The 11,495-nt window shown below is 44.8% G+C and overlaps 1 protein-coding gene across 1 annotated transcript in view; it reads right to left on the bottom strand.

Annotated features, from left to right (window-relative positions):
• LOC110000940 (caskin-2) overlaps nucleotides 1-11,495 on the bottom strand; it is a gene marked incomplete in the record, with an annotated part of 54,709 nt that overhangs the window by 20,929 nt on the left and 22,285 nt on the right. The window contains 1 exon segment of the mRNA XM_065965164.1: nucleotides 7,051-7,102. Within this exon segment, the coding sequence (XP_065821236.1) occupies nucleotides 7,051-7,102 (52 nt within the window).

The raw sequence follows: 11,495 nt of genomic DNA, 5'->3' as shown, positions 1-11,495 counted from the left end.
GGGAAAGGAAAGGAGGAGAGAGAGGCTGAAAAAGAGGAGATGAGGAAATAGAAAATAGAGAGGAGGAGAGAGGAGACGAGAGAGAAGGAGGTTAAGAGTAAAGAGGAAGAGATAGAGAATGGAGAGGATGTGTACAACATTCAGTTTTAATTCTAACCTCTGTATCTTTTATCTAAAATGTGTGTGTGTGTGTGTGTATGTGTGTGTGTGTGTGTGTGTGTGTGTGTGTGTGTGTGTGTGTGTGTGTGTGTGTGTGTATTCAGGCTGCTCGTCTATGTATTATTTTTAGTGATTAATAGATTCATCATTTTCTCTTCATCAGGCTGAACAGAAACGTCTCACTGAGAGGGCCGGAGGCGGCTGAGCTTCAGAATGATTTTTCTTTTTTTTTGTTTTAACTACAGAGCAGCTCGATTAAAAATATATAAAAGCAACCCGAGATACAACGCAGACGTGGAAGAAAAGAGGAAATAAAGATGTGGAACACCCTGAAGGACTGACGCTTCTAACTGTCGTCTGTTGTTTTCTGGTCGTGTTTCTGTAAAAGTTAAATAAAGTGTCGGCACAGGATGACAGGATGACATCATCACAGACCGACTGTCAGAGGAACTTCAAAGACTCTTAAATAACATGAACATGATTGGCTGTTTCTCGGGTAGTGAGCGACAGAATAAGATACAAGCGGCCGAAATGAGCTTCCTCTGCATGATGTCTGGACTCAGCCTTTAGAGAGAGGGCGAGGAGCTCAGACATTCAGGGGGGGAGCTCAGAGTAGAGCTGCTACTCCTTCACTTCGAGAGCAGTCAGAGGTTAGGACGCCTCCTAGACGCCCCCCTTTGGAGGAGTCTTCCAGACACACCCAACTGGGAGGAGACCCCGTTTTAATAAAGTCTTTTTCTATCATTGCACCCTTAACGTTTCAATTAGCTCTCTTTTGATTTGTGAGAACAGCAGAATTTGACATCATTTATTGAAGAAGCTCGGGCTGTTTTCTTAGAATTTCATACATATACACACAAAATCTGAGGATTTATTACTTTAGAAACACACAGATATACAGTACAGATTTTCCCTTAAATGGAGAAAAATCCAGCGTCTGTCTGTGGTGTCTCATAGGAGAACGAGTTGTTGAAATATTGCATCTGTAACGGTTTAGAAATATGTGTATGTACGGCTGCGAGGCCTCATGGGAAAGAGGTTTCAGTCTTAAAGGGATACACCGTGAGCAAACTGATATATTAAGTGTAGATGAATGAGAACCGCTGATTGATGCATCAACATGGAAAAAGTCTGAGAGACACAATGAACTAAAAAAAGATTTATTTAAGGACTTCTTTTGTGGGGAATGTGTGTGTATGTCTGGGCCTGTGTGTGTGTGAGTGTGTGAGGTGTGTCTGGACTAGCTGTCTGACTGAACAGGAAGCAGAGAGTCTCATCGTTGTGAGTCAGATGTGGACCTGCAGATACAGGTCGATCACAACACCTAGAAACACTCACTATTTCTCCTAAACCATTTCTGCTTTTTTTTTTAAATGTTTTTTTGCTCATCATATATCAAAATATAATAAATCAAATCGGTTTCTGCCCCTGCATCGTCTTCCATCGTGCACCACAGTCCTCCTCCCCCCACACACACATGAAGCACCGACAAGAGGAAACACAGCTACAGGCTACATGAGGATGTCTGTAAATAAAGCAGGAAGAAACATTAAGAGGAGAAAGAATAAAGACAGAGAGGAAGAGCTTTTCTTTCTGTTGTGTAATGTGAGCGATGGCATTCATAAGGAGAGAGAGAGAGAGAGAGAGAGAGAGAGAGAGAGAGAGAGAGAGAGAGAGCCCAGGGCAGCTACCAACATAATGGACGAGCTACAAATAGAGAGCAGGAGAGAGAGCAGCTCGTCTTGAGGCTCAAAGGTCGGCGGTCAGATATGAAGTCTGAAAACAAAGGTCCCGCAGGCTTAAGCTTCGATACTTGGGGGGGGGAATAAAAGTTAGGACCTGCCGTTGTTTTGGTGCAGGAGGGCGCTGGCTGTGAGTTCGGGGGGCGCTTGGATGAAGTGCTGCATGTGCATCTTATCTCCATGGCAACAGCCTCTTGACAACGGCCCGCTGTGTGACCGACTCTGCTCTGTTACTTTTTGCTATTTGTGTTTTATTGAAATTGTTTTCATCAAACGGGGGATGCTTACTCTCCTACTTTGTCAGGTGTTAATAACGACGGGCCCGCTGTCATGGTAACGATCAGACACGGAGCAAGTCTCGATCGATCTTATTCATGATTGGCTGGTTGAAAAAAGTGCCTGTGATGTCTGAGTTACAGACACAATCATTTCCAATCAGCATGTTTAACCCTGAAGTTACAAGCTAGAAGAAAAGCGCAACATTTTGTCTGTGATTTGATGTCTTAGCTAACCAGCCAATCAGCTTTGTCCGCTCACAATCAGAGGAAGTTCAATTGTCCAATCAGGTTGCAAATGGTTCTACTCTCCTGTTACTCTGACCGTCAGTATGCTGAAATCGACCGTTCGTCGTGGGGACAAGTCTAGCCGTCACACGAGGATTGTCTCTGAACAGAGAGTTTCTGTTGCAGCAGCCTGCAGGTTTTTCTCTCCCCTCCTCAGACGGGTGACGGCTGCTGGGATCCGGGGGTCTCTCCTCGTGGACAAAAGACCAGTTCTCCCACCGCCACAGCGCTTCACAGTGGACTCATTCCAGATCTGCTCTCCATAGAAACACATCCAAACGGCGAGCCAACGGGGCCGCCAGAGGAGCCGGCAAAGACTCCAAATACTAATTTGTCACACAGGGAAGCAGAGAGAAACCTCCTTTATACCCTACACACACACACACACACACACACACACACACACACACACACACACACACACACACACACACACACACACACACACACACACACACACACACACACACACACACACACACACACACACACACACACACACACACACACACACACCCCTCAGTAAGACTGATTTATGTGATTTCAGCTCCGTCTGCACACGCTTCTTCCTTCTCTTCCAGTTAAACTCTCCCTGACTGCAGGTCTGTACACACCTGGCGAAGGGGGGGGGGGGGGGGGGGGGGGGGCTGCAGACCCCCCGATGTTGATCTGTCATGTAAAACTTGGCCAACTGTATCCGAGCCAGGAGGAAAAAGTATGTCAGCTTTTGTCGAGACAAGAGTCTTGGCGAGGCGGACGAGATGCCGTTCTGTTTCATTGAACATAACCTCCAGCTCTGTTCTTCTTCTTCTTCTGTGAATCATTTCTGAGTTTAACCGACTCACTCGCTCGCTCACTTATTCAGAGCGTTGTCTGTCAACAAGATGCTTAACTATGAGACAACGACGCCCTCCGAGAGTTAAATGATCAGATGAATAAATGAGGGGAAAACACAGAGAGCTTCGGGGAGCTGCAGCAGAAGAAAGCAGCAGGAAATGTTTTATTTTAATGACTTTAATGTTTTCTCTGCATGTTATCCAGGTCTGCATGGAAACACACACAGAGTCACAGTAATAGATTATGATCAAATGAATGCAGAGGAAATGTTCAATACTGTCCTCAACCAAAATCTGTTTAAAGGTAAGATGTGTAGAGAGTGAGATGATAAAGGTATCTTACTCTCTGATCATTAAGGAAACATGTTATGTTGAAGTGCTGGCTTCTCTGACAACAATGCAGCAGCCAGTATGTCCTCCTTCTAACTTTAGATTCTGCTCCTGAATGCTCTGGATTTGTTTGGACCAGAGAAGGTAGGCGCTTTTAAGGCGACCCCTACACAAGGCCGTTTTGGACGCCCCTCGGTTTGCCAGATATGAGAGCCGTTATCAGGTCAACAGGTGTTTGCAGCGATGGAAGCGGGTCAAGAGAAGTGGTTCAGATAGAAGTGATTGTACCCGACCTAAAAAGCCTCTGCATGTTTCTAATAAGCTCCACGAGCAGAAACGTGCTCAAACTAGGATCAATATTGGAGATGCTTTTGAAAAATGGAGAGAGGTTTAGAACACAGAAAGGTTTACAGACCCATGCAGAGCTGGATAAACACTGAAGCTTCAGAGTCCACCACATGGTGACCTGCTATATGAAATATTATATTAGTATTCCCAGAGTGTACACCTCATTCTGCAAGCTCATGAATATAATTAATCGACAGCAAGTTTAAGTTAGGGATGTGGATCAAAACCCGGTTTCACAAGTATTTAAAGAAAAACAGTAAATCACCGTTAAATCTCTAAATCACTGGTGCAGAAACGCACATCAACTTCTCCACCTTAGATCTGCACGCTCTGTCGGCACACTGTAATTACAATCTGTGCTCGTGTCAGACTTCACCACAGATTTAAAGTTTTTCGACATTTCAGCTGAATCCCAAAAACTTTGTGTTAGTCGGGCTGATGGGACGAAACACATAAAAACAACAAATAGAAGAACTTTTAAAGCCGTGAGAAAACACACACAGACCCTGATCTGCCATCGACTAATGAAGCCGCTGGCTGACGTGCCGGGCCAAACACCGGAGTGGGATTGTGGGAAGTGGTGTGTTAAGAGATGTTGTGTTTAGATGCAGCGCTGCGATAACTGCGGCAGAGGCACCGCTCCTCTCAGCGAGCTGCCAGCAGCCCTGATGAATAATGAAAAACCTTTTCCTTCCCGAGACCCGACTCCCCGAGGAGGCTATTAGCCATAAAACACACACACACACACACACACACACACACACACACACACACACACACACACACACACACACACACACACACACACACACACACACACACACACACACACACACACACACACACACACTCCCATGGGAAAAAGTCCCAATTAAAGTTCAGACCAAGTGCGACATTGCAAAATCATGCCTTTCAAAATAAGAAATGTCTCGTCACTAAAACCTCAGAGTCCAGAATTCTCTATTAAACAAAGCTAACGGTACGCTAGCTCAGCTTAGATATTAGTAGGATCAATTTAGAGGGTTTATAAAATCTTTAAATTCAAGGAACACACACTCTCCCGGTGCTGCAGGGTTCTGTGTTCCTGGATGCAGCAGAGTCTCTGTAGTAAAATCACTAATGGGCCTAATTGCCTCCTGATATCATCTCCTCGCCTCTGCAAACTTCTCCCCGACTCGTTCTTCAGATGTTTCAGCTGTCAGAGCTGCATTAAGTCATCCAGGCTCTTTGTAAACAGTCCTATCTAGTCGATCGGGGTCTGGCCCTCCGCCCCCTGACCTTTGACCTCTGCTTGGGCCGACAAAGGAGTGTGACCCTTGACGACGTCTCGGGGTCTGATGTACTGCTGCTCCTTCTCTCTCTACATGAGCTGCTTTTACGGCCTCTCAGCTCGTCGTCTCTCTTTGTTACGACAACAATGTTGACTCAGAGCTGAAAAAGGGTTTCGAGTTGTTTTAGAGGGAAGTCATTAAATCACAGACTGATGAGCTGGGATCTGACAGGACGTCAGCATATCCTTAAGGAGAGGAGGGTTCACCTCAAGTCTCTTCTTTGATGTTTCTATGATCCGGCTTGGACTGAAAGTTCATTCTTGCCCAGCGGTCCTTCAGGTCGTTCAAACGCTCTTAGTCTTAGAAAAAGTCTTTGACTGACAGAGACACCTTGTCTTTAAATATCACTTATTGATTAGACATCAGAGCTGATCAAACCGATCTGAGTCACAGAGTGTCAGACCTGTCGCGGTGAAATGACTCTAAACCAACCGTCACTGCGAATATACATTTCTGTATATATATAAAAAATGTAATTTAAATGACAATCTACGCACACTTATTTATGTAAATACTGTAATTGACATCTTAATTGACCCATCTGTCACATAACTGCATTTTACTCATCATGTTACTTCAGCATCTTTTGCACTATTCACCACTGCACTGTTTCATGTTTAGTCATGTAAATATTATTCTTTTCTTATTATGCTTATTGTTAATATTTAATGTTGTACCTGTTCATAAGAGAGCACAGTTCATCGAAGTTAAATTCCTTGTGTGTGTAAACAAACCTGGACAATAAATCTGATTCTGATTCTGATTCTGATGTGTAACCTAACAAAATGACCAGAGTTTTAAACCAGTGAAAGGAAGAAGACAGTCCTTAAAAAGACACTCACACTCGGCCCACTTGCCCCGCACTGTGGCTGAGCTCGACTGCCCCCCCCTCCAAATCCCCCCCCCTGCCTGCACTCACACTGCTCCAGGCCAAACCGGGCCTAAGCAGGGTTACCTCATCTACTCGACCTCTGGATCACCGCCATTGTTTAAAATGAATGTCAAGAGGAATGGTCGCATTGGTTTTTTTTGTCATGTACACGTTGTGCTCGTGCATGAGCAACTGTACCGCATTTGGAAGCACACCTCTTCCAACCATGCCAGGGCCAAGAAAGTGTACCTAGACTTTAGGGGTCAAACAGTCTTGGACACTGAACGGACGCTAGAAGATCACCAAAGTATGGAGAATTCATGCTTGAAGAAATATAACTGTTTGAGCTAAATTAGAAGACGATCCATCCAAACTGATGGAGAGACAGCGATCGATTTGAAAGAAAAATGTTGCTTTAAAATCAATATGTGTGTGTATAAAAGAAACCGTGCAGCTGGTGAGTCTATAAAGGCGAGGCACCTCCGAGTCGTTGGGAAGGAAGTTGAGAGGAAACAGCAGTAGGATGGAGAATAATATGGAGGGTAATAATAACTGTGAACAAAGAGAAATATTGATAAGGAGAGTCTAAACCTTCCTCTTCTGTTTCTCCTCGCAGGCTAATGAGCTACAACTGGAGGATTAAAGCCGTCAGCATTGTGAGGGCGAGCAGACGTGAAGCGTGGGGTTCAAAAGACAGAGACAAAGTTTTTCAACTCCAGACGCAAAGTTTGAACGTCTTAATGTGCTGACGGGTCTGAAATCAGCCGCTGCAGGAGTGGAAACAGTTTTTATAGATGAACAGGGAGAGGATTAACGACTGGACGTGGAGCACAGAAAACGTCTCTTTATGGTGTTGACTTCATTGCTTACCCATCGGAGTCCTGGTAGTTCACGTTCAGTCTCTTTGTGGAGCCCAGCAACTCTGAAACACACAAAACAACACAAAATGTTACCGTTAGCCCAGTTTGACCATTTCATAACAGGCTGGGTGATTTCATTTTGGAGTCGTGATCACATTTTTCCCTCAAAAACACAATCAAGTTGGATTTTTGTACTCTTAATGGCAAGACAAGTTTATTCATATAGAAACATCCAGTCACTGTTTCAACTGACACCGCTGTCACTCGTGCAAAAATCTGGATCTTGGGGACGCCGGACAGCTCAGCGGTTATGTCGCTGACCTTGTGTTAGAAGCCCTGGAGGTCTTGTCCCGGCAGCAGAGGCCAGACTCTCTAAGAAATCCTTCCTGCAGCTTATCCCCCTCCCCCATCCCAATTTTTTTTACAATGAGTTTGTTACTCAACCTGCTTTGACATGTGGCAAAGGAGCCACAGGCCGGATTTGAACCCTAGGCCACACGCTTAGAGGACTATAGCCTCTGTACATGGTGGTAATGAACCAACCACTAGACCAGTGGTTCCCAAAGTGGGGGTCGTCGCGAGACACTGGGAGGGGGGTTGCAAGTTGCCTTCCAAAAACAAATGCAAACTGAAAATGACTGACTTGAAATGACATATTTTACCCATTATTGTGAAATTACATACAAAAAATGTTGTTCAATTAGTTTTTTTTTATTATTGTTCTAATGTCAGTGTTTGGATATAGGCCCATTAGTGCATGCTGCTGTGTGCACCGTTATGCTTTAAAGTCTTTATTTGTGATTTTTCACACTTAAATATAGAAATCAAGAATATCCTCTGAAAATAACTCTGTGAGTCATGACTGTCTACAATGGGTGTAACACCCGAGTCCCACTGTCTGTGATGTTTTCAGAGTCCTATCTTCACTTTGTTTACATCGCCAGGACGGCCGGCTGACTCCTCCCCTCGTGTATAAAAGTTGTTTAATTGAGGGACTAGAGAAAAGAAGAATAACATACTGTACTCACTGCTTAACTGTGTTTCTAGATCACGCTCATTTCAGGTAAATTTACATGCAGTGTGAAGATACCAGCATAATAAAGATCGCTAGCATTAGCATGCTAACACAACAATGCAGCGGGAGTTGTTTTGGTTTCATGCTGGTGCTCAAGGGCGACATCTGCTGGATCAAAAAATGGCATATAAAGTCTTTAACCACTTCCAGGGACAGAAGGGGTCCCGGGTCTCTCGCATCGTTATTTTGGGTTTCGTGGGATGAAAAGTTTGGGAACCCCTGCACCAGACCATCAACACCCCAAAAACAACTGATTTGGACTGACTTGGATTTGATGATTCTTAAAACCTGCTGTCGGCTGGATTGTGGGACATTCAAATATTTCCAGGGTACTACTTTTTTTTTTTTTTTTTTAAGATTTATTTTTGGCCTTTATTGGAGAGACAGGACAGTGGATTAAGTCGGAAATCAGGGGGCGCGCGCACTAACCACTGCGCCCCCAGGGTACTACTTTTTTAAATATTTCAAGTCACTTTGTTGTTGTTTGTACCGATATCATTTAATCACACACGCGTCCTCTGGTCCCTGAGTGTCTGGATCACTAGAAACCAGTTCTCTTCAGGAATCATGGAACCTGCAGGAGCTTTTCATGACGTGCCTGCCTTGTGCACACAGATCTGTGATTGTGTGATGATTCAGAAGCAGCAGTCTGACTCTCACTGTGAGCAGGCTGAATGCAGCGCTGTGACTTTCTCTGCAGAGTCATTGACCGTGGATTTATAATGACATGCTGATTAGACACCGCTGTACTGAACAGAGCCCGGCCTGTCAGAGAGGATCCACGCTTTAACATGCCAGTGAGTGGGAGGCGATGTGAGGACGAGCTGCTGGACGTCTGACTCGGAAACTTTTTTTACAAACTGTGACTCAACTGTGTTCGCAGACACGACTCACTGTATTCACATGGCGGATGTTTTTTATTTGACATTCAGCTCAGAGTAGGGGGGAGGGGTGGGGGGAGGGGGGCTCATATGCCCTTAAAGTGCTCATGCAAACAGCCAGTAGGATCCTGAGCTTCCCACCCTGAGTTAAGACGGTCAATGGAGAAGAAGAAGAAGGAGAAGCCGGCAGATCAAAGTGACTTTTATTCTTCAGTGTCTCTGCAGCCGAGCGTCACCTGACCCAACCACAGAGGTCAAACCGGGGTCAAAGGCTAATGACGCTTCCTCAGGAGGTCCAGCAGAGAGGGACAAGGAGGAGGATTTATGATCAGGTGCCTCCGCGGGAAACATCCACATATTTCCTTCATATAACCAGAGCAGAGAGAGTCTCCGGTCTGGTCCTCTCTTCCTGGGAAACTGTCTCCTGTCTGCCAGCTGAACCAGTCACATTTACACATAAGACTAGCACCCTGACCTGAACCTGCTCCTTTGTTGTGGTGCAGGTTTTTTTTAAAGCATTGTCTTCCCTTTTTGAGGAGGCTTTCATAAAAACAATATTGGCACCAAAACCGAAGTCATATCTAGAAGTTACTCCTTGTTAAACTCAGAGTACCTGGACTGCAAGCTACCTGAGAATATCACACTTCCTGTGATAGAAAAGTCTATTATTTTAGCACGCTAGCAGAAGCTAACCACCGGTGTTTGGCACCTGGTTGTCCCAACAGGAAGCAGGCCAACTCCACTTGATGTTTCCCCTCACATATGCTATGTCTGCAATATTTGCGAGATTGAATGACATCCAATCTCTGAATTATATCTACTCCTAAACTCACCTGTGCGCTGTCACTGGCTGGAGGAAACACACCAAAACCAAACAAAAAAAACTCAGAATCCAGTCAGAGGATAGAGTCTCTGCAGGCAGTCAACACCTCACATGTACGGAGGCCCAGAAGGGACGATTGAGCTGTTTTAAAAATCTCTCTGGTTTCTTTGCTAGCCAAAATTAGCATCCCAATTAACATCACAGAGACGTGTTTTTAAGAGTTCAACTGCTTGGCAAAATAAGAGTGTAAACCAGCAGAATCCTGCAGACCCTCCTCAGCTCAGCCCTTAAACACGGCTGCATGTCGTCCTCAACGTCTCCATGCCCCTGCCCCTCCAAGAATTAACCCCCCCACCGCCGCCCCTCCCCCACAACAATGGGGCTTTTGAAGTGTTTAAAAACTCAGCAGGCTTCCCCTCTGGGTTTGGAGTGCTGCTTTGATAATGACCTGGATTTTTATAATTAATGGGAATAAATCAGACAAAAAAATGTAAACCCAGACTCAAACTAAACAAGGCAGCTGGGTGAGGAAACCGTCTCTGCTCATTAAAAGTCTCCACTTCATAACACAGAAGACTGCAAGGACCACTGAAACACTCGTAGTTCAAACTGGAGCCTCGTTATCATCTCCTCAGGTCTACTCATCTACCAAAGACTTAACGTGTTCACAACAGAGATTTTTTTGGGGTGAGCTGCATGTGTGAATGCAAAGAGCAGATTTTTTTTCACCCTGACTTTATTCCGACTTTTCTCTGCCAGCCACCTGGAAAAGTTTCCACTAAAGAAGTTGGGGTGAGCAAATGAGAGAATCCAGCTGGAAGTATTCAGGAATATTCACTTTGATGACTTTATATTCTGCACCCTGGGGAGACCTGGCGCCATCTTCATACACGTACTGAAGCTGCTTCATGTAGAGAGTTCACACATTCAGAAAACTCCTGAAAGTGTCCTGAATTTGTCCGGGTGAGCTGCATGTGTGACACCTTTTTAACCAAGACTTTACTGCCATCCCCCCCAGTAGAGTCGCCCCACTAGAGCTCCTTAAATTTTCAGGAGTGCATGTGTGAAAACAGCTAAATTCTCATCCTTGTCAGTCTGGGATTATTCCATATATCAGTCTGCCTTACTAAGTACATAAAGGACACTATAGCCTTATTCACACATGCACTCCTGAACATTTCTAGAGGAGTTCACCGGATAAAATCATGGTGAAAATTCTGCGGGGGCCCATCCCAAACAAAATTTTCATTAGTTCAGGAGTTCAAGTTGTGGTGAAAAAAAAAGTTCAATAAGCGCACACACATGCAGCTCACAATCAAAATTTCAGGAATTTTTCAGGAGTGACAGCATCATCAGTGTATATTCTTGTATTTTTTGTACACCCCTCGCTCTGTGTACTAAATGAACTAGGCCTTCACATGTTTGATTGACATGAGAAATGAAATGAGAAAGGGTTTTAGAGAGGATTGTCTGTTCTTGCTGGACGGTGAATCAGAATTAAACCTCCCCCCCGCCCGCCGCCTGACAGAAATAACCACCGGTCGATTCTAAATATTGTTTCTAGTGGTCTCCTGAAGGCCGTCATCATCTGCTGCACATTTGTTTAAGGTTATTTTTGAGGCTGTTGGTGGAGCGAGGCGGCAGCAGAGCAGGAGTCCAACAATTTTTATAATTTC

Source organism: Labrus bergylta, chromosome 16 (assembly GCF_963930695.1).
Source record: "Labrus bergylta chromosome 16, fLabBer1.1, whole genome shotgun sequence".
NCBI lineage: Eukaryota > Metazoa > Chordata > Actinopteri > Labriformes > Labridae > Labrus > Labrus bergylta.
This window is presented reverse-complemented; position numbering and strand designations above follow the sequence as displayed.